General features: G+C 44.1%; 1 protein-coding gene across 23 annotated transcripts in view; it reads left to right on the forward strand.

Moving 5' to 3' along the window:
• CELF2 (CUGBP Elav-like family member 2) overlaps positions 1-23,763 on the forward strand; it is a 561,934-nt gene that overhangs the window by 153,377 nt on the left and 384,794 nt on the right. For 3 of the 23 annotated variants that reach the window (XM_079992622.1, XM_079992633.1, XM_079992644.1), the window contains exon 1: positions 20,280-20,511. The exons of 6 other annotated variants lie outside the window; for them this stretch is intronic. In XM_079992622.1, coding sequence (XP_079848748.1) covers positions 20,405-20,511 — 107 coding nt within the window. In that variant the 5' untranslated portion in view covers positions 20,280-20,404. Of the gene's footprint in view, positions 1-20,279; positions 20,512-23,763 lie in introns of those variants that run through there. 14 more of the 23 variants (XM_079992645.1, XM_079992631.1, XM_079992634.1 and 11 more) reach the window with 10 other exon arrangements.

Raw genomic sequence — 23,763 nt, forward strand, 5'->3', positions numbered from 1 at the left:
GAGAGAGGCAGAGAGAGAGAGAGAGAGAGAGAGAGAGAGAGAGAGAAGTTTCTGGGAGTTGCTGAATAATCAGCCGTTATTCAGTTGTCTTATGTTACCGAGTCAACCGAGGCCAAATGGTCTGAAGACCTTTTGGAGAGAATTTAAACTGTGTTCCAGAAAGAACATTTATGCTCCCTTGGTAGGCATAAAACCCATTAATGCAAAGAGAAAGGAGTGTCGCAGCAAGGCTGTGGGTGCAATTCACCAGGAGAATCTATACTAGGAGCTTTTCCGGTTGCAGCCCCTCAACTTTGGAATCCTATATACTGATAGCAAGGTCATTCTCAGAGGACAAATCCTTACATGTGATGAAAAGGACACCATGGTGCAATCTATAAGAAGGCATGGCTGGCTGATGTCTGAACAGGAACACTCCACCCTGTGACAGGTCGTTGGAGGTTCCACATGCTCCTTCCTAATAAAGCTCCGGTGGGAGGAATGACTTCCAAACATTGATAAACACTGGCCTGTTGTTACTATCAATGCTACCACTATCTCCCACAACAGGCCCATGCGCACGCACACACACATACATGCAGCACACAGACCAGTTTTGGGACTGCTTCTAGAGTTTTAGGATGTTTGCTTATCCACACTTTTGTGCTTTTTTTAAAAAAAAGCAGTGAACGTCATTTGAAGCTTTGCTCCTTTTCTCAGCCATGACTTGCTGTTGAAGAATACTTTCTTCTTTTTAACATTTCCCCTAGGAGTGAAATTGCCTAGACCCCAAGCTGTTTCTTATCTGGTCTAGTCCATTTCATTGCTTGTTTTTTTCCGGCCGCATGCATGCAGAAGGCCCCATCTTCAGTCTGTGACTTCTCGGGAGAGGGCTGGAAATCTCTCCTTTCTGAAATCCTGGAAAGTAACCAACAGTCAGTATAGATAAGGCTGAGCTCAATAATCCAATAAACTGACTCGCTATAAGGCAGCTTCCTGTGTTTGTTAAAGTGCACCCAAACACCTTGTTCCTGCTGAAACGGACCAACATGTTTCTACCTCCGGAAGGTCTTGGCACACCAGGAGGTTTTCCCACTTATATTATTCTTGAGGCTTGGCTTGAGGAGCTTTTTAAAACAACTGGACTGGGATGCACAGATTCCCGCATTGCAGGGGGTTGCACTTGATGGCCCAATGGGGTCTCTTCCAACTCTACAATTCAGTGATGCATTTTGGAAAATATGAGTTGTGAATATCAGGAATTTTAGCACATTTGAGTTAGCAGTCCCTTGAAATAAAACTCTTAGCTCAGCGGGACATAAGCCTCTTTTGTAGTAGTGAATTCATTTGACTAAGAGATTATCTCATTGACTTTGTTATCTCTTTCTCACAAATAGCACATCTTTTCTAAATGGGATTAGAAGCATCCTGCAGAACCTGCCCCAAAGTTGACCTAACTGTTTTCTACCTTTTCCTCAGAATATTCTGCCAGCAGAGATTTTTTAAATTCCATCTTGCACAGAGAACCAGAACCAGGGACCTTATGGGTCAAAGCACTGATTTTCTGTCTCCTATGATGTTTGGCTTGGAATCAGTTGAAAGCTAAAATTAGACAAACCAGTTAGGCGAAAAGCTTCTTGCAGACTGATCTTGCAGCTAGAGAGCATTGAATGTAAATAGTCTGTAGCAGCATGGCAATTTCTGCTACCTGTAATAACATTGTTATGCTGCCTTCCTGGTATTCTCTGTATCCAGGTTTTAGCTACCAGTCTTTGCCCGGGCTCTGGCCCAGGTGATTGATACCTTGTATTTTTCAGAAGCATGTATTAGGTGAAGCTCCACCACCAGGTTTAAAGTCATCATGACTACTATGAGGAATATGGAATGGTCAAGGCTGGGTTCAGAAGCATGCGACCTAGACACCTATCTAGGAAGGCATGCTTGCGTAAGGGTGTGTCATTTTAGGGGATGAAATTTAATTTCTGGACATTTCTTTAGTGAGCAGTCTTAAAAGTGTGGTTTTGGTTGTAAGCAGGGCCGGATTTAGGTTTGATGAGGCCCTAAGCTACTGAAGGTAATGAGGCCCTTTATATGTCCAGCTGTCCTTTGTCACCAACAAATTGTCAGTGTTTTTTGTGTTGAATATATGCTATATAGTAATTTATGGACCTAATAGGTATCTAAAGCCATTTTATTTGTTCTTTTATCTTATATTTTGGAAATGTACATTCAGTTTTTTTGCCTTTACTTTTTTGGGGGGGGGCCAAGAGAGTGGAGCCCTAAGCTATGGCTTGTTTAGCTTAAACGTAAATCCGGCACTGGTTGTGAGGAGTTCAAATCTGCTATTATTTTTGTGGTTGGGCAACATTTAGCTTGGTAAATATACTTTAGATTGAAAAGCACACAAACTGCTCTGAGAAAAGCAAAGAATTCTAATTTTACCTTCTGAAAATGTCAGGTAATGCTGTCAGACTTTTAGTTTCTTTGGGATTACTAAGCTTGTAGGGTGTCTGAAGAGTGGGACCAATTTGTTGAACAAACGGTTGATACTTGCTTTTGATGCTTGTCATAGGAAACTCTAGCTGACTTCAGGCACTGAAAAGAATGTGTGCCAATTTTGAGCCCTGGCCCAGATGTGGAACCTGGGATCTCCACGGGAAAATCCCCAGTAGAGCTCTGCACTGCCAGCAACCCTGAAGAGCTGTTGGATCATGGGAACCAGCACAGGGATGTTGGGAGTGGAGCAGTCCTGTGCCGCTACCCAGTTTGAGCCTTCACATGTTCTTCTGAGCACCAAGGGTGTCTCATTTTCAAGGCTCATCCAGGGAACACATATTCTGACCCAGGACTTTTGCCACATCTTCATGATCTGCAGATGTGCCACACAGAGTGTTGCATACAATATGAAAGGAAATTTAAGCCATCTCTTAGGCAAATAGCACACTGATCTTTAGAGCTTGAAGAGGAAGCCCATGCTTTGTTAAACAATGGTATTCAAACAGCTAGTGCAGAAAATCTTATCCTATCCAAAGACTTGTAATAGAATTATGAATCAAAAGACTAAACAATGCAGTATTTATTTGGGCCACTAGCCAGGAAGAAGCTTTAAGGCTTATATTATTTAATCTTATGTGCATTAACACTATAATAACATCTGAAAGCAGCTAGTTTTACACACATAACAGGCGTTGATGAAAATCGGTTGGATTCGTAAAAGCAAGCACTGAGACCGCAGCCACTGAAGGTGAAAGGAGAAGAGGTGGCGAGAACACTTTAACCAAAAGTTATCTATGGAGAACTTCCACCTTACAATTTGGCAGGTGAGGGAATGACGGGTGACTCTAATCTGCCTCCAAGGTTAACTTCTTATTTTTCTTGCCTTCACTCCTATCAGTGGTTGTTTTCTAGCATCTTCCCCACTCCCAGAAGTACCCCCCCAATCTTGAAGAAGGACTATAGTCCAGTGGTAAGACCATCTGCTTTCTATATAGTAGGTCCCAGGGTCAGTTACCAGCATCTCCTGGTAGGGATGAGAAACTCTTTGTCTGAAACCATGGAGAGCCACTGCTGGTCAATGTAGGTGATACTGAACTAGTAGAACCTGGTCTAACAGTATAAGGCAGGGATTCCTATTCTGCATGTCATTGTCGGAATCTCCGCTCGACCGAGCTGATAAAGCTCATCCTTCTCCGGCCGAGTCCTCCAGAATCACCTCCGACGTGATTGACAAGCTGAGCCTCTGATAAGGCTCAGGCACATTCCCATTCAGCAGAGAATCAAAGCAGCACACGAAAGCGATGAGATTTATGACTACAGTGGTGCCCCGCAAGACGAATGCCTCGCAAGACGGAAAACCCGCTAGACGAAAGGGTTTTCCATTTTGGAGGTATTTCGCAAAACGAATTTCCCTATGGGCTTGCTTCGCAAGACGAAAATGTTTTGCGAGTTCCTGCGGGTTTTTTCCCCTTTCCCCCCCTTTTCCTAAGCCGCTAAGCCACTTAGCTGATCCGCTAAAAGCCGCTAAACCGCTAATAGCGCTACTCCAGTAAGCTGTCAATGGGCTTGCTTTGCAAGATGAAAAAAATGCTATACGAAGAGCCCCACAGAACGGATTAATTTCGTCTTGCCAGACACCACTGTACATCGCTAAAGGTTTTTATTACTAACTATGCAGACAGCAAAGAAAAAGACATCCTCTCTCTGTGAGAGCAGAGAGCAACTGCAAACAAACAAAGGAACAGGAAAACCAGTAGCGTCACATATGTCTCCCGTTTCCTGTGAGACTTCCAACAGTATGAAATGTGTCTGGAATGTAAACAGAGTCTTGTGACTCCAAAGTACTGCACAGTGGCAAACAGAAACTAACAGTCATCACATGGCACTGTTCTGAAGGGACTTTGTTGGATGCAAAATTGTGGCCACCAGCTTCCAAGATAAGTGCAGCCACTCACAGATTTGCCTGGATTTTGCTCCTCAAAGCAAATTTCCCAGATGCCACAGATGCGTTTTACCATTCCCAAACAGGTTGGTGATATTTGGAGTTGGGGTATCATGATCCGTAGGGAAGCCCACCACCCAGAAGAGGGGATAGTCTTAAGATGGAAAGGAGAAGCGAGGCAATAGTCAGCACTTTGGAGGGAGACCAAAACATGGGCTCAGGACCACGGACAGTGTTCCTGCAGCTGAGGTCAAACACCCAAGTTGTCTCAGCAAGATCTTAGAAAAACTGGTTAAGTTTAGATGATAGATAGATGATAGATGATAGATAGATAGATAGATAGATAGATAGATAGATAGATGATAGATAGATATAGATGATAGATGATAGATGATAGATAGTCAAGCGAGGTATGCTGGTGGCCTCACCACCTGAGTTCTCCCCTCTGATCAGTTAAGGAGCTAATGCCTTCTGCAGCTGTTGTCTTCTTTGAGGTAATGGGTTTTCCATGAGGATCTCTCCTCAGTCCTGTCTTGATCTTGAAGATGTTCATCGACCAGCCAAAGTCTGGCAGCAGTTGTGTCTCCTTGGGTCTGAGGGAAAAAGGCAGGCTCTAGGACCCATAGATCTTGAGTAGACCAAGGCATGGCACTATCTCACCCTCAAAGCTACTATTGCTGGGGAACTCTTGCCTTTAAGAAATCTTGGCTTGAGGTCATGACAGGGGATGGTGTGGGTTCAATGTGCAGAAGAGTACCTGGAGGTAAGTCAGATGGCCAATAAGCTAGAGGTTCAGAGGGAAGGGTTGTATCCAACTATTTCATACCCTGCGTAGATTGCAATCCTGACCCCACTCAGGTTGGGGAAGGCTTGTATAGGAGATTCTTGGTTCAAGATTAAAAAATGTTGTATACAGAGAAAGGTCACATGATCAAATGGACTGTGGTTGCCAGATGCTGTAGCACTGCTGAAACCAAGTAGGTGTGCAAGTGATTATTTTAGGAACCCAGTGTAAACGTTTGATAGGTAAACATACTAAATTTTAGGGAATTCATTGTTCTTTTCCTTCCAAGAGGATGAAAGGGCGCTGGGTGTTTACGAGTTCTAGTGTTATGAGAGATGGAGAAGAACTTATCTCTTGCCACTTACTCTATTCCATGCATGATTTTACAAATTTCTATCACGTCACCACTTACTCACCTTTTCTCTAAACTAAAAAGTATTCTCTAAGGATGTAGCCCCACTGAGCTTGGCAAGTATTAACCACATAACACCGGTCCTGAAAGATCTGCATTGGCTCCCAGTACGTTTCCAAGCACAATTCAAAGTGTTGGTGCTGACCTTTAAAGCCCTAAATGGCCCCGGTCCTGTATACCTGAAGGAGCATCTCCACCCCCATCATTCTGCCCGGACACTGAGGTCCAGCACCGAGGGCCTTCTGGCGGTTCCCTCATTGCGAGAAGTGAGGTCACAGGGAACCAGACAGAGGGCCTTCTTGGTAGCTCACCCTGTGGAACACCCTCCCAACAGATGTGAAGGAAATAAGCAGCTATCCTATCTTTAATAGACATCTGAAGGCAGCCATGTTTAGGGAAGTTTTTAATATTTAATGCTGTACAGTTTTTAACATTTAACATTTGATTGGGAGCCGCACAGAGTGGCTGGGGAAATATTATTATTATTATTATTATTATTATTATTATTATTATTATTATTATTACTACTACTACTACTACTACTTGCAGTCCCTAATACTAAAAACAAAACAAATAATCACACATTTTTATCCTTAAAAAAGAAAGTCAAGGCCATTAGGGTGAAATCCAAACCCCCTTTGCCCCAAGAAGGAGGGTGTTGGATTGAGCCGCCAGGCTGGTGTAATGATTTGCCTGGCCCCTCCCCACCTTCTGCTCCAGTTCAAGTAGCATACACAGCAGGGCTACAGGTGTGATGGTGTTCTCACCTTTCTGTGGGGTAGTGGCCATGGTTTGGACTGTGCCCTTAATTATATAATAACAAAGAACCAACAGTAGAGGACAAGGAAATTCAAGAAGATGACCTCAAAGGTTTATGGAAAATAGTGCATTGGCCCAACATGTTTCAAGACATTACTTGAAATGCATTGGGCTAATAAATTATTCTCTGTGCACCACTAAGGTTTCTTCTTCATTGGTTCTCGTGTTTGGTGCCCTCCCATCTTTCTTTTCCTGGCTTTCATCTTAAGGAAATGTATGCCATGCTATATAGTCGAATGACTGTTTAGAATATTTCTTTAGGGCAAAAACATTTGTATTTGCATCATGATGCATTATTTATTGTAAGCTGCTTTGAGACTCCGTAGGAAAATTGGGATTAAAAAAAAATATTCAGAACTGTAACAGTCATAATCCTCTTCGAAATTTTCTTAAAAGTATTAATTGACTTTGAGGATATTGCAATAGATCATTGTGGAAGAGAGCTCTCTATCTGTGATTTGCATGTATGTAATGTTCAGTGTTCAAAATTCAGTGACTAAGTCTTTCTTTTCCTTTTTGCCTTCCATTCATTGAATGGACCCAGGGTGGGTAGCGATGATCTGGTGAATTACACTGAAGTGGGAAAATGAAACCATAAAACAACCAGTAAGGGAGTAAGAAAATACCAGCACAAAATAGCAACTCCACCAGTGTCATGGGAAAGTAGTGTATCTTGACTGATAAAGGTAAAAGGTAAAGGTACCCCTGCCCGTACGGGCCAGTCTTGACAGACTCTGGGGTTGTGCGCCCATCTCACTTAAGAGGCCAGGGGCCAGCGCTGTCCGGAGACACTTCCGGGTCACGTGGCCAGCGTGACATCGCTGCTCTGGCGAGCCAGAGCCGCACACGGAAACGCCGTTTACCTTCCCGCTGGTAAGCGGTCCCTATTTATCTACTTGCACCCGGAGGTGCTTTCGAACTGCTAGGTTGGCAGGCGCTGGGACCGAGCAGCGGGAGCGCACCCCGCCGCAGGGATTCGAACCGCCGACCTTTCGATCGGCAAGTCCTAGGCGCTGAGGCTTTAACCCACAGCGCCACCTGCGTCCCAATCTTGACTGATAGCAATCAATCAATCAATCAATCAATCAATAAATAAATAAATATTACAATGGTGGCTCAAAATGGGCCCCAGAAGGAAGGTCATCTGTAACCAGGGGGCCACCACAAAGAATGCCCTCTCATGTGTTACCACCCCTCAAACCTCACAGGGCCTTCCCTGCTGATCTTAGTATCTAAGCAGGTTGATGTGGTTGAATGTTGATGTCAGGAGTTCAGTCCCCGGCTTGATAACACAGCGAGCGTAGTTAAGTAAAAAGGATGCTTTATTGTCAAAACAAAGAGATAACTCTGAATGGCTCTAACACAGCCTCCACCATCATCAATCAAGATGACCCTTCTGAAGACTGCTTCCGGCGTGACCAGAAACAACTGAACTTTGCTTCTTACGTCTTTTGTTTTGCTTCCTGTCTAACAGCCCTCCCCTTAACCTACTAGGAGGGATTGGCTCAGCTCCAATCTCTTCCCGTTCTGACAGAGTGCTTCTATCTCTCTTCTTGCCAGTTTGCACTTCTCAAGAACATGGGCTGGGTTCCGGCAAGCGCTCAGCCATTCCCTTATCAATCGGCATTCCAAGGGGCGGGGGAGTTGGCACTAGCTGATGCTCATCCTGCCTGGCAGTTAACCCTCTCTGTTCCTGGCTGCTTTCTTCAGCTGGTTGCAAACCCTCTCTGGGAGCTGGCTCATTCAGGCAGTTGATAATCACAGACAAATTTTGTGATGGTCAGCAGTTACTGATGTCTCTGATTATTAGCAGTTATCACTGTCATTCATCTGTGTGTATCCATCCCATTTGGATGATCATCAGCACCCAGTTGTGACACAGGTGACCTGTGACTGTTGCTAGCAAGATGTTCTTGAAATTCCGGGAAGTCAATGTGACACTTAAAGTCCACCTTTAAGGGTGAAGGCAGATGTGATACTTAACATGATATCACAGATCTTCAGCCATGGTCCTTCTCTCTCCCAACATCACAACCTATGAGGCAGATGCATGTTTTATCAGCTCAAATGCTAGATCAGTTGCTCCTACTGCAGTGGGTCGGGGGGGGGGGTACCTGCTTCCTGCTGTAATAAAAACCAGATGTGCATTTACCCATTTGCCTTTGGGAGGGGGGAACTGCAACATTTTCAAAACTACTCTGGGTGCGTTTGAGTCAGCTGTTTCTTTATGTATAAATATAATAGTTATGGCAGGTGGTGCCAACGTAGTGTCTCTAGCTGCACATGGAGCTATAGAGACCTTCCTTGATGTCCCCACCCCTCCTCTGCTGAAAGTAGACTTGAAACAAGCGTTGAATTGTAACCAACAGTAATAGGTTGCAGTGCCCATGGACCCAAAAAGATAAGCAACCCCTGTATTATGGTATAACAATGCAGTTAAGTTATTATGAAGGTATATTTAATTCTGATGTAATTGCATGGGGTGTGTACGTGTGTAAGTATACAGTTTTAGAAGTAAAAAGCCCTTCGGGGGCCACAATAGGAAAAGGTTTCTATGCAGCATCACAGTTGCTAGCCATTCGGTACTGTTCACTGTGGTTTGCTGCAAACTTTTCACTGTGGTTTGCTGCAAATTCTTTTTTTCTCCTCCAGAGCTCAGTCCGGGAAAGGAAAGGATATATTCATAGCAAGCTTGGTGAAGATGCTTCTATATTCATCCCACTGCTTAGCAAATGCTCAAGGTTTCAATACAGATATGATATACCCTACCCATAGTTCAGGATAGGTCTGGATTGGGACGGGAAAGCATATAATTAAAATATTCAGGCGCCTTATACTCTGGCATACAAGGCTGCCTATTGTGAACACTGCTTCTGGGTTTTTTTTTATTTTTAAGTGTACACCTTTTGAAGTGTATAGTGAGCCTTCGAAAAAAAGCAGATCAGAAATGGGGAGCAGGGGGGAGAGGAATCTATGAATGCATAAAACAGCAGCTTTAATCTCGAGTGTGATTGACATCAAACAAAAGTGAGGAAAACTCCCTTTGTTCTCGGCCATAAAGGCTGTGTGTGTTTGTTTGTTCAGTGTGAATGAGTGCCCCCATGAAGTCCAAGGGAAGATTTTTAATGAAGTTGGCAGTCATCAAGTTGTCTCCTCCATGGAATAATTCCAACGACAGAGTCATCGCGTACAATTTAACTGAGGATGACATGAGAAATTTCTGCTTGGGAAAGAATGTGGCGTAGCGAGGAGGAGCATTATTACTCTACAAAATTGTGCACTCTTAAGGCACACATAGCAAGGAAGGGAGTTCATGTCCCCAAAAAAGCTTTTATTTTGTGTTTGACCATGATGGGTTTAAATTTATGAGCTCTGACAACTGATGTGGTTGCCAGTTATTAACCACATCTGTATCTAGCCCATCTTCCAAGAAACTCAGGGTGGAGCCTTCATATGGTTTCAGTAAATGTGTGTTTCATGAGAGACAAATGAATGTGGGTAATAAATAGGGGGTGGGGGTGAAATTCTATTCAGTTCACATTTAAAGACAAGCTTACCTTACCCTCCCTTTCCGAAACGTCCTGCAGACCAAACTACAGCCAGCTTTCAATCATTCGCACCTCTTTGAATTTTGCAATGTCGCTCTCCAACTTAGTAATGTGTACAAAAATGCAAATGTTGGGATAAAGTGTGCTTTAACATGCGTATATAAGTGAAAATAGCATATTGAAATGCATTATATCAGGGAATTTGCTTTGCAATAGTGAATATATTAGGAAAATAAATTCCTTTAAAAATGTGTATATTCTGAGAAATTCGCACTAGAATACTGATGAAATTTCAAGAGGACTTTTAAAAATAATAATTCACAAACAGACATGGAAATGCAGGGAACTGAATATAAGATTGGGAGGGGAAATGAGAAATGGAGAGTACCAAAAATTTTCCTTCTGTAGTTATAGGCAATGTGTTGGTATAATGGAGGGCACAACCACACTTTTCTTATTTCTTTAGGGGTATCCAGGCTGCAGCAGAAAAAAGAACAGAGGTTTGGGGCACCTTAAAGAGTAGCAGATTTATTCTTTCCTTGCTGCTTGTTTTGATTTCAGTACGGGTGACATTTTTTGAATCATTTGCCTGTTAAGTTTGTCCTGTATATTCCTGCAGGTCTCCTCAACTTCATTTGCATTCACCTTGTGCCGGCTATCTGTTATCCCATTGAATATATTTTGTGAACTAGAAAAACATGGATGGCATGGATAATGAGAAGTCAAAAATCACAGTATCCTGCTCATACCTTTCGAAATCTCTTGACACCCAAGCAGCAGAAACATGCGTGTGTTGCTTGGCATTGATATGCAAAACTCCACTGAGGGTGCCTAATAGTGATGGTGATCTCACTGCCTGCTGGGTGACTTTAAATTCACAAAGCAGGTTGACTTCTACTCATTCCTCCCCTATGTGTTTGGTTCTGTTTGAATGTGAGTGGAACTGATAAGGCAAGGGTGGTTAACCTGTGGCCCTCCAGATAGTGTTGGACTCTCAACTCCCATCAGTCTCAGATAAGATAACCTAGCAGTGGTCAGGGATGGGAGTTGTAGTCCAACAATATCTAGTGGGACACATGCTACCCAACCTTTCAAGGTGACCCGGAAACTACAACTAATCCAGAATGCAGCAGCTAGACTGGTGACTGGGAGTGGCCGCCAAGACCACATAACACTGGTCCTGAAAGACCTACATTGGCTCCCAGTATGTTTCCGAGCACAATTCAAAGTGTTGGTGCCAACCTTTAAAGCCCTAAACGGCCTCAGTCCAGTATACCTGAAGGAGCGTCTCCACTCCCATCACTCAGACCACACACTGAGGTCAGCGCTGAGGGCCTTCTGGCAGTTCCTCACTGTGAGAAGCAAAGCTACAGGGAACCAGGCAGAGGGCCTTCTCGGTAGTGGCGCCTGCCCTGTGGAACGCCCTCCCATTGGATGTCAAGGAGATAAACTACTATCTGACTTTTAGAAGACATCTGAAGGCAGCCCTGTTTAGCCCAGATGATGATATTATTATTATTATTATTATTATTATTATTATTATTATTATTAGGCTTAGCACTAAAAACCTACTCATCCATGCAGCAGCTCTGCCAGTCACAACCCTACATCCTTTTTGTGTCTTCTTATACTAACATGCTCCTCATTCAACATGCTGCAGACACATGGAGGATGTACTCCTAATGGACCCATTTGCTGGATGTACAGCCTGGCTTGCTTTATGTGGTTGTGGTGGCCAGAGATCTCAAAAAGAAAAAAAAGAGGGGGAAGAAATAACAACAACAACAACAACAATTTATACCTCTCCCATCTGGCTGGGTTTCCCCAGCCACTCTGGGTGGCTTCCAACAAAGTATTAAAATACAGTGGTCTCTTAAACATTAAAAGCTTCTCTAAACAGGGCTGCCTTCAGATGTCTTCTAAAAGTCTGGTAGTCCTTCTTCTCTTTGACATCTTATGGCTGGGCATTCCACAGGGCGGGCACCACTACCGAGAAGGCCCTGGTTCCCTTTAACTTGGCTTCTCACAGTGAGGGAACCACCAGAACAATGGGGGTGGAGATGCTCCTTCAGGTATACTGGGCCGAGGCCATTTAGGGCTTTAAAGGTCAGCACCAACACTTTGAATTGTGCTCAGAATCATACTGGTTCCACTGCCAGAAATGCCTCTGAAGTTTCCAGCATCACGCTGCCAAAATTTGGTAGTTTTTATCCTTCCAAAAGTGTTGGTGGATTCAGGCCAGACGAAAGAAAGGACTTCTTCACATGGTGAATAATAACTAATCTGTGGAATTTCGTTCCCGCAAGAGGTAGAGATGGCCACCAACATGGATGGCTTTAAATGAGGGTGAGATAAATTCATGGAGGATATTACTATCAATGGCTGCGTTCTACCTCTGTTGTCAGAGGCAATATGCCTCTAAGTACCAGGTGCTGGGAACTGCAGGTTGGAAGAGAGGTGCTGCGCTCAGTTCCTGTATGCAGACTTCCCAGAGGCATCTGCAGCAGCAGCACCAAAAGGCATCTCTCTCACCCACCCCAGTTTGTAGGCTTTGAAAGTGGGATTTCTAGCTATTTTGGTCATATTTTCAAAGAGAACCACTGGTTTAGGGTCTGGACATTTCTTAAACTGAGGTTACAGCACGTGCAGGCAGGTGTTTGCTATGGGAGCTCAATATTCATAAACACCCTTTCAATGAAGAGGCCAAGGTAGAGGGACCCAGATACTTTAGCAGCTCACATTTTAAGCATCTTCTGAAAAGGGATGAAATGTTCTTCCCAACAACCACATCCCCAACACTGAGTGCTGGTGCAAAAATGCATTTTCACTTGAAACATCAGCCACTCCAGAGGATCCCAAAAGGCTGAGCAATGCCTGCCGTTCTATTTGATACCAAACTGATAGCCAAACGGAGCCCCAGTGAGCCATTAGAGTCTGGCCTGATGATTGACGTTCCAACTTAATGATGTATACTGTATATGATGCTGAAATAGCATCTTGAGTGTGATTTTTTTATTTTTTTTATATTTGGCTTCCTGCCAGACTTGTCTTCCCCAGATACATGCGGCTGAAATGATTCTTTGTCCTAGCTCTTTGGCTTCCATGATTTAGGATTTGAGCTCTGCTATAGCTCTGCTTCTTTATCAAGTGAGAGAGAGACACAATGAGGGCCTTGCATATTATTCTGTCTGATGTCGGGGAGTTACAGAGCACAGTCTTTCAGATGACTTAGTTTAGCCCTTAAACAATGCGTCTAGTTGTGATGATCATTATGTCAGGGACAAAAATGGCATCAGATGAGGGGTGGATGCTAGCCAAGTTTGGAACCATGGGTGCGGTGCAATGTAGCCTCAGCCTTTGTGCAGCACAGAATGGCATAGGGGTGTGTGCCTTGGCCCCTTTGAGTGGCACACAATAAGAAGCCTCTGGATTGGCCAGGCTTGATATGGATATTCAGAGCCCGGCTTCTTAGTCCTTATCTGCTGTTAGACACAACATCAGATTCAAACCAGAGAGGCAAGAGAGCACTAAGCAATTGTGTGACCGAAAGCCAACGGCCCTGGAAGGAGGAAGTGAGGTTCCCCCCCAAGTGTTTTCTAGTCCTCTGTGTCTTCGTGTTCCCTTTGCTCCTGTTAGAACTAGATGGAGAAGATCCCACGTTCCAGGAAGGACTAAGGCATCTTGTCTTCTCCCTGCCTAGTTCCGTTTGCAAAACTTTTCCCCAAGGACAGCTCGGCACGTTTTCCTGGTGTGGCCTCAACCCCATCATAGCAGGGTGAGGGGGGGTGGAGGTGCTGTTAACATGGTGGATACATTGGAATTCAATGAAATATACCAGGAAGTGAAGGGATCGATGAATGATGGCTGCCTGCGGCTGAACCGTCAAGGTGTGATTTTCAAGAACAGTAAATATCAGAGATGTGGGGAGGTACATAGAAGAATACTTATTTTGCTGAGACCACTTAGGTTGCAGTTGGTGGGGAAAAACATGGCCACCACAAACCATGGGAACTGGAGTGGGACTTGATCCTAAAGTTGCTCCTATTCAAGGGCCTGAATTGTCTTATCCTTCCCAGCAAAGCAAGATCAGCCCAGGTTTGATTTCAGCTGATTTCAGCTGCCTCTAGGGATGGTGGAAGAAATGATAATCAGTTAACATTTAAAGTGAAACTTAACCTAATTCACACTTTAAAAACAACAACACCATGAACTGAAACACAGTCACCTTCCAAAATCCAGACTTCTCTGAATTTTGCAATGTAGTTCTCCAGCTGCATAAAAAAGAAAAGGTAAAGGGATCCCTGACCATTAGGTCCAGTTGTTACCAACTCTGGGGTTGCGGCACTCATCTCGCTTTATTGGCCAAGGGAGCCGGCGTACAGCTTCCTGGTCATGTGGCCAGCATGACTAAGCCGCTTCTGGCAAACCAGAGCAGCACACAGAAACACCGTTTACCTTCCCTATTTATCTACTTGCACTTTGATGTGCTTTTGAGCAGCTAGGTTGGCAGGAGCTGGGACTGAGCCATGGGAGCTCACCCCGCCGTGGGGATTCGAACTGCTGACTTTCTGATCAGCAAGTCCTAGGCTCTGTGGTTTAACCACAGAGGAAATATGGGGAAATTGCTTTGCAAAAATGTGCAGTTTAGAGACAACTGCGTGCAAAATGTATATGTTGAAGAAATTTGCAGAGAGATTATGAAGAATTGTCATAAGGACTTCTTTTAAAAAAAAAATCACAAATTTGTAAAAATGTGGAGAGCTGAATTTTTTGGGGGAAACCCCAAAATTAATGTATTTGCCCACCCCTATCTGTGTTAAAGTTAAAAAGTGATTAGAAGACTGGATGATAGATTTGTAGTTTTGAACAAACAGGGTGACAATATTGGGAGGGGAAATTTTACTCACAACAATGTACCGTATTGGCCCGAATATAAGTCACACCCGAATATAAGCTGCACCTTTAAAATTCAAGGGGGGGGGAGTGACAATACCCAAATATAAGCCGCTTCCTTAAAATTCCACAGGCACTCACACCCGTTCTGTTTTGCCATATGTCTATTTCAGCAGTAATATTGTAAAAGCCCATTTTTGTAAGGTCACAAATTTAAGCCACACTTTAACTTTTCAGAGTCGGAATTTGGGGGAAAAAGGCGGCTTATATTCGGGCCAATATGGTACAAGGTTTGTTAACAGGCAACTGGGAATCTAAAGAAACCAGTGGTGCAGGTGGATTACTCTTATCTTCATCATCAACATCATCATCATTTACAGTGGTACCTCGGGTTACATACGCTTTAGGTTATAGACTCTGCTAACCCAGAAATAGTCCCTCGGGTTAAGAACTTTGCTTCAGGATGAGAACAGAAATTGTGCAGCAGTGGCGCAGCGGCAGCTGGAGGCCCCATTAGCTAAAGTGGTGCTTCAGGATAAGAACAGTTTCAGGTTAAGAACGGACCTCCGGAAGTACCACTGTACTAAATCTGGGCAACAGAGAAAACTGTGGGACTCTGAATGCTCTCCTCTTACCCTTTGTCCTCTCTGTCTTGATATCAGGTGCTGGGTGGGTTTTTACAAGCGTGCCCTAAAACTAATAACGATTTATATCCAACTTATTGAGCAAACAGCAGAAGTATCTTTTTAACACCGTTAGCGAAAATAACCAATTTCGGGTTTGCATGCAAAGCTGCTCAGGCCAATTAGCGTGAAATTTAATTTGCATTAATCACCATGAGGTCAGCAAGAAATTAACTTGAGGTGTGTGTGGATTTCACAGAGATGCTGTAAACGCACTGGGGGCAGATCTGTTTGTTGAGGGACTCGCATGTGTTCTGTCCCCATTAAGAACTTCCAGCCCGCTGGATCGAGCCAACCTGAAGCCTTTGAGAACCTAGGAAGGTGTCTTGCTTCTTGGTTTCTTCTTCTATATTAAGATAAATTATAGGAAAAAATTGGGAAAGATGGAAAGGATTTGCTGAAATAGCTAACCGAACTAGAATACTAAAAAAGGGAGGTGCGAGGAGGTCAAGGAAACAAGTAAATGAAAGATAAGTTATGGGAAGGTTTGTTGTGTTTTTTAATTGTTTCTATTTTTCTGTTTTTTACAAAAAAAAAATTCTATTCTCTTTTTTTTATTGGGATGTGTTGTTAAGTTTTTGTTTAACTTGGGATTATCTCTTTCTCTTTTTGTAACATTTAAAACTTTAATAAATATTATTTATTTAAAAAAGAGAACCTAGGAAGGTGGAACAGAGCACAAAAGTACTCCTGAGGTTTGCAGCAGCTGATATTCAGGGACATATTTTCCCCAGCAGTGGGGGGAGACCATAGCCATTGTGGCCAGCAGCCATTGAGAGCCACATGCTCCATAAATTTGTCTAATCCTCCAAGCTAGCGGCCACCAATTGTCAGGGACTGGGCAGAGGAAGAATGGTGGAGACCACCTCACCAGCCTGACCTTTCCCTTCCAGAGAAGAAGAAGATAGCTCAGAGTAGCAACAGGGTTTTGAGGGAGGTCACAGCTCAGAGGAAGATGAGGGGAGAAGTTGGGAAATAATGGGAGAGAAGGAGCAGGCAGAGCTGGAGCAGTTGGCTGGCATGTTATCACTATAAAGTATTCCAGACCCACCATCTCCCAGAACCCGGCAAGCCTTGAAAGTAGGAGAGCAAAGGGACCTCAATGCCACCCATAGAAGGGATAATGAATGAGAAAGTGGGAGAGAAGGGGAGGGGAGATTTACTCAGAGCAGCGCCATTATTCCAAGAGGCTTCATTTCTAAGCCTCTCTCTGTAAATATTGAATAAATATTGAATAAAATGCAGTTGGTGAGAACTTTCCCTTGCCTTGTCCATTCCTGGCAACCTGCCATGGGGGTTGGTTCCTCTGCTGCCTGACACCAATGATCCTTGTGGGAAATCCACAATTTCTAATGTTATGGGAGACTTTTCTCTATCCTCTTAATTCATGCCATGTGTGATTTTTTTACACATCTCTTATGTCACCTCTTATTCTTTTTTTTTTTGCTGTAAACTATAAATTCTAAAATGCGGTAACCTTTCTTCCCTTGATCATTTTTTTTGCTCCTTTTGGAACCTTTTTGAATTCTGCAACATCCTTTTCGAGGTAAGGTGGCCAGAAATGTACTCCAAATGTAGTTACACTGTAGATTTGCGCTAGAGCCCCAAGGTCTCATTCCTGGTCACTCACCACCACTTCAGACCCCTGGAGCATTAATGTGAAATTCATAATTTATTGGCCCCTAGTGCTGTGGGTTAAACCACAGAGCCTAGGAAGGTCGGCAGTTCAAATCCCCGCGATGGGGTGAGCGCCTGTTGCTCAGTCCCTGCTCCTGCCAACCTAGCAGTTCGAAAGCACGTCAAAGTGCAAGTAGATAAATAGGTACCACTCCGGCGGGAAGGTAAATGGCATTTCCGTGTGCTGCTCTGGTTTACCAGAAGCGGCTTAGTCATGCTGGCCCCATGACCCGGAAGCTGTAGGCTGGCTCCCTCAGCCAGTAAAGCGAGATGAGCGCCGCAACCCCAGAGTCGGCCACGACTGGACCTAATGGTCAGGGGTCCGTTTACCTTTATGAGCATCACTTTACTCTTGTTTGTGTTTAATTGCATTTGCCATTTTACTGCCCAGTCACTCAGTTTGGAGATGCCCTTTTGGAACTCTTCTTAATCCATTTTTAAAAATGACCCTGAGCAGTTTAGTATGATCATCAAACTTGGCTACGTCCCTGTTCACCCCTAACTCTAGATCATTTATGAACACCTTAAAAAGCACAGGTCTCAATACCAATCCTTGGGGGACTCCAGTGTCTAAACTTCTTCATTCAGAGAAATATCCATTCCACCCCCTCTTTGCTTCTTGCCACAATTCCTGATCCACAAGATGATCTCTCCTCCTATTCCAAGACTGCCAAAGGAGTCTTTGGCGAGATACTTTGTTGAAAGCTTTTTGAAAGTCCGAATTCACCATTTTATCTGGCTTACCAATACCCTCTGGAGCACAAATTGTCATGAATTCACACTGAAAAGGACGCCTGGAGGCCCCCCCCCCCAGACTAGTAAACCTCTGCTACGTTCCCCAAGTAGGAACAAAGCTGACGGAGGATTTTCCACTGTTGGGTTCACTGAACTCTCCCAACAGAAGTTCCATTGATTTTTCTAGTGAAACGCAAAGGGTCTTTAGTGAAGTAATTTTTTTCCCTCTTTTCTGAAAGAGAACCATTGTGCCGATGCTGATGGGCTTTTGCCCTGTTTTTGAACTGTGGAAGCTGTACCATCGCCAAGGCTTGGCAATGCTTTTCTTTAGATGTTCTAACTGGTTCTTGAGTGGGGAGAGTCCAGACCTGATCCCTGAGATTGTATGGAGATGGCAATGGCCCAACCAGATGGCCTTTTCCCCCTGGCTCCACGAAGCCTCGTCAAATATACTAATCAGGATCTGTCCATGGTAAGCAAAATTTAGATCAGCATTTGCAAGTTGGACGGAATAGAGGCATTTCTGTATTGCACACTGCTTGTGGCATGTGTGCACTATGCAGAGGTATGGATTTGAATGTGCATGATCCGTGCAAATCCAGCATTAAATAACCGTGCTGCTGAATCAAAAACAAAGTTCTGCCTCCTCTATTTTTTATTTATTTATTTCATAAAATTTATACACTACTTGATTGTGAAAAACCTCAAAGTAGGTCGCAAAAGTGGACTTGCTTCTGCTGTGCACAACTGGCTGCAGACCTTGCCTTCCAAAGCCCGCTCACCTCTTGACCCCATGCAAGAAGTTTCTGTGAGGGCCTGCCCCCTCAAAAAAATTTATTGTGGGGGCAAAGGGCCTTGGGCCCCATATCACTGGTGCCTATGATACACAGCAAGCAAGGGCAGCGCATAGGGGAGGAAAAGTTGGGAAATACAGTGGTACCTCGGGTTAAGTACTTAATTCGTTCCAGAGGTCCATACTTAACCTGAAACTGTTCTTAACCTGAAGCATCACTTTAGGTAATGGGGCCTCCTGCTGCTGCTGCCGCGCCACCAGAGCACGATTTCTGTTCTCACCCTGAAGCAAAGTTCTTAACCTGAAGCACTATTTCTGGGTTAGCAGAGTCTGTAACCTGAAGCGTATGTAACCTGAGGCACCACTGTACTGTGCGACTAGGAGTTCTTGCACTGGCTTCCGTTAGTGTGCTTGGGTTTGTTTAATCTGGCCTGTGACTGTTGCGTTGTTGAGGGCAAGCCATGGAAATTAACATGTTAGCAAAGAGAAGTGAAAGATTGCCTAAGGTGGGCAAGGAGAGCATTTTCCAGGAAAAGCAAAATAATAGCTAGGGCTGGCTCATCTCTGCTGGGAGGGAGTTCTTGCTACAATCTTTATTGTCAGTTAAAAGAGAGAGAGAGTAAGTATTTACCCAAATCGCAATACAGTGGTACCTCGGGTTAAGAACTTAATTCGTTCTGGAGGTCCGTTCTTAACCTGAAACTGTTCTCAACCTGAAGTACCACTTTAGCTAATGGGGCCTCCCGCTGCCGCCGCCACACTATTTCTGTTCTCATCCTGAAGCAAGGTTCTTAACCAGAGGTACTATTTCTGGGTTAGCAGAGTCTGTAACCTGAAGCGTCTGTAACCTGAAGCGTCTGTAACCCAAGGTACCACTGTATAGCATCACGTTGTATTGAACTGATGCAGAGGAGTACAGAGGGAGTGGCTCACTAGGGGTTAAAAGACAAAAAAATGGCAAGCTTTTTTTAAAAAAAACAAAAACAAAAAACCACTAAGCCCCTAAATGAAAACTTTCTTCTGGTTCCCTGCCCCTCCCTCCCTTGTTCTGGGGCTCATAGATTCCATAAAACCACTCAGCTTGGAATGTGTAGGGAATGAGGGGGAAGAGGACCTCATGCTGTGTGTCTCAAAAAGAACTTCCAGCTTCCAGCCCCTCTGAGTGTGCAAAAGTTCTGTCTGCCTGGCATCCTTAAAATGCTTGTGAAACAACTGATGGGAGTATGCAAATGAGACTTTTGTATGTTCTCCCTTCCGCCGAAAGAGGAGAGATGTCCCTTTAAACACACACACACACAAACACACACAAAAACCTGATCTCCTGTGTCTGTGTTTCCTCCCTCCCCCCCCCCCCCGTCCTTTCTCTCATTTTGGGGAAGGGTCCTACATTTCTTTCTCCCTTTTTCATGGTAATTAGAACAAGAAGCTAACACCAGCCAAGGAAGAGCGAGCGCAAACAAGACCCCTATAGGCAGCCTAGTGCATTAATGTAAAATATGCCCAGAGAACATAACTTGTCAGAGAGGATTATTTCTGTTCAGTGAATCTACAGGGGCCCCCTTTGCTCCGCCACTCAGCGTCTGGCGAGAGACAGAAAGAGAGAGAGAGAGAGTAGCCATTAGTGGGTAGCTACTGTGGCATTGATGTTTGAGCGCACTTCTGAACCGGCTTTTGTTGCAAATATCGGTGCAGAAAGCATGCGCTGTCCGAAATCCGCTGTTACTATGAGAAGTGAGGAGCTTCTTTTAAGGTAGGTTGATGCTTCCTTTGTACAGGCGGGGGCTTTTTCCCAGTCGCCAGGGCCCATTGTGGCTAGGTATCAAGTACTCTTCTCCCACTCCAATTATTATTTTTTTTTGGGGGGGAAGGGGGAGGATATATTCATATACACCCTGCTTTTCTGCAAGTGGTGTTTCTGTATCATGAACCTCCAGTTACATATGGCTTGAAATACAAAAGCCAACAGGAAGCAATTTCATTTTTTCATTTTTTTTTAAAGCAATTTCGCCACCCCCACCCGTCCCAAACCCAACAGTTTCTTTATGATGCCTCTTCTATTGCATCCTTCATTAATAGGGATTGGGGGGTGGGAAAGGCACGAGGGAAGAGCAATAGGGAGACTCCATATTAGAGCCGATTCCCTAAATGCCACTTAAATTGGTGCTTGGGTTATATAAATAACCTCTTCTAATCACTCCCCTCCTACAGCTCACACTGACCGCTTGGCGCTTTTCTCGGGAGAGGGGGACAAATAGATAAATACATATATATATTTATAATTGGAAGAAACTCATATTGCATAGATGAATGGATTCTTAGTGTTCTTGGGTGTCATGAAGAGCCAGCCGTTAGCAGAAGCTTTTCAGAGCAAGGAAGGGGGGCGGGGAAGGGGAGAGAGAGAGCGCCAGAATTTCTGCTCAGACTGGCACCCTGCTTCTGGGGCGGGGGGGGGCGGGGTGTAGTCTTTTGTCTATTTTCCCTAGCAGACATCCGAGAGTGTGAATACATCTTTTTGGATGACAATGGGACGATAGAACAATAGAGCTGTCAAGCTAGCTTAATGTATGTCTGGGGTTGTAGTTGTGTGTGTTTTGTTATATATAAAAAATGCTATCTCTTTAAAAAACACACACACCAAAAACAGCAACAACCCTGTCCCATTTAATTTCCACTAATCTTATTTGTATAGACTGTGAAATGAAGTACACTCCCATTGTTTATCTCTTTAAGGAGAGTGAGTGAGAGAGAGAGAGAGAGAAAGATCCACTATTTTCCTCCAACCCCTTGCATATTATGACTTCGTCTACCAGAACAAAGTTGCAAAGCTATATACCGGCTTCTTTAATTTCAGGAAGGAAACTTACAGATCCTGAATGCTTAATAGGGAAGTGTTCTGGTTGGACAAGTGGCTTCTTGTTAGGCTTCCTCAAACTCTTATCTTATTTTGGATCATTTCCACTTGCTCCACAGTTTCACAGAGATGCTACTTAAATTTTAGTCTTGGGAATAACAATAAAAAAATCCAGCTGTTCTAACATATGTCAGAATTTCTGAAGACATAACAAATAGCAAACACTCCACTTCCTCTAGTGCCTGTCTTGAAGAGAGAGAAAAACCCACTCAGGGTTGCAAGGTTGTAAAAGATGATTTCTAAAAATTAAAACGTTCTCATATCTGCAAAATGGGACTGGGTGGTGGTGTTATTAACCATGAGATCCACGTGTGAATAACGCTATTTTGAAATAATAAAAAGTTAGCTCATTTCATGGCAGTTGGAGGAATGGTTTTGCTTTGCATTTTTAACCTTCACGGTAAGGAGCTTCTTCCAAAGGTTTGTTTATGCTCACAGTAGCGTGATACTGACTTTGAATTGGGTTGAATTGTCTGTTTCGATCAGTACATTCGTGGGAGGTGAATGGGAATAATTTGTGGCAGCTCTCAAGCAAATCTTCCAAATCCGACACACAAACATTGTAGGGTTAAGGGGAGTCAGTTGTTTATATTTTATTTACTGCATCAGGAAGTGCATTCAGGATTTCAGCTCAAGATTATGATCACTGCGAGTGGGAATTGGCGCTGTTCGTTTCAGGAATAATGTAAAGATGGGTGTTACAGTTTTGTGTCACCTATGTGAGGTAGCCACTGGAAACCTGCTTGCTGTCTAAATGCATCTGGCAACGTGGGGGTGACATAAAAGCAGGAGATACTTGTTTATGTTATGAAGCAGTTGATGGATGCCACTGAGGTGTGGTGTTCTACCCAAACTTTATTGTAATAAAAGAGGAAGGGTCGTGTTTAAATATGGAGATACCATAATTGGCAATCAATGGCTCCAATCGAGTTAAAAGTTAATGGGCCAAGTTAATCATAGCTATCTTAAGCTTCGTTGATTGATTTGGATATAACTCTGACACAGCTAACTTCAGCTTGCTTGGGAGTCTTAACGGACATGTTCATACAGTGGTACCTCAGGTTACAGACGCTTCAGGTTACAGACTCCGCTAACCCAGAAATAGTACCTCGGGTTAAGAACTTTGCTTCAGGATGAGAACAGGAATCACGTGGCGGCGGCAGCGGGAGGCCCCATTAGCTAAAGTGGTACCTCAGTTTAAGAAGAGTTTCAGGTTAAGAACGGACCTCCAGAACAAATTAAGTTCTTAGCCCGAGGTACCACTGTATTGGCGTCAAGAAAAGTGGATTTTCACTTTAAGGCTCCCAATAGCTGCCTTTCCATTTGCACCCCAAGCAGACATACAACCAGCTCCCAACTTTATTGAATTCAGAAAGTGAGATCTGCATCAAACCTGACAGGTTACTGAGGATCAGGCAAGGCATCCTTTCATACACACTTGTTCCATTTGCAGCTGGCTCCATCTCTCCCACCATCTTGCTTTGCTCATTTATTTATTACATTTGTGACCAACTCTTCCCCCCCGAAGGAGCTTAGGGCGGCAAACATCACAATGCTAAAACAGTGTTTTCAAAAAAGCAGTGCACCTTCAGTTAGCACAGGAAACTTATACTTCATTCACCCAAGGGGCAAGGTGGGTTTATAAGCCTGTTCAAGCACCAACCCCACACATGGCTGGCATGCTCATGTCTTGCGGATCACTACTTATCACCATCCTGTCTCTCTCCCATGTAGGGGAGGGAGGATGCACAGCCTGCCCCTACTCTGCACACCAGTCTGGTTACCTGTCTGGTGTAAATGGGAGGAAAGTGACTGGGTCATAGAATCATGGCAGAGTTGGAAGAGACTGCTTGCAATGCCCAACGTGAGGCTTGAACCCACAACCCAGAGACTCTTAGTCTCATGCTTTGCCGACTGAGTATCCCAGAAGATCTCTCCCATTGCTGCAATTCTGTACATATACAACAGAGCAGCTTCTTCCTCTCCCATACCCCCCCCAACTCCCTGCACACTCCCAAAATCAGGTTGGGGGTCAATTTTGAAGGGCATAGGGAGAGAGGATAGAAAGTCGCATTTCACCAGCTGAACTAC

This window comes from Podarcis cretensis (genome assembly GCF_951804945.1).
Source record: "Podarcis cretensis genome assembly, chromosome: 10".
Lineage (NCBI taxonomy): Eukaryota > Metazoa > Chordata > Lepidosauria > Squamata > Lacertidae > Podarcis > Podarcis cretensis.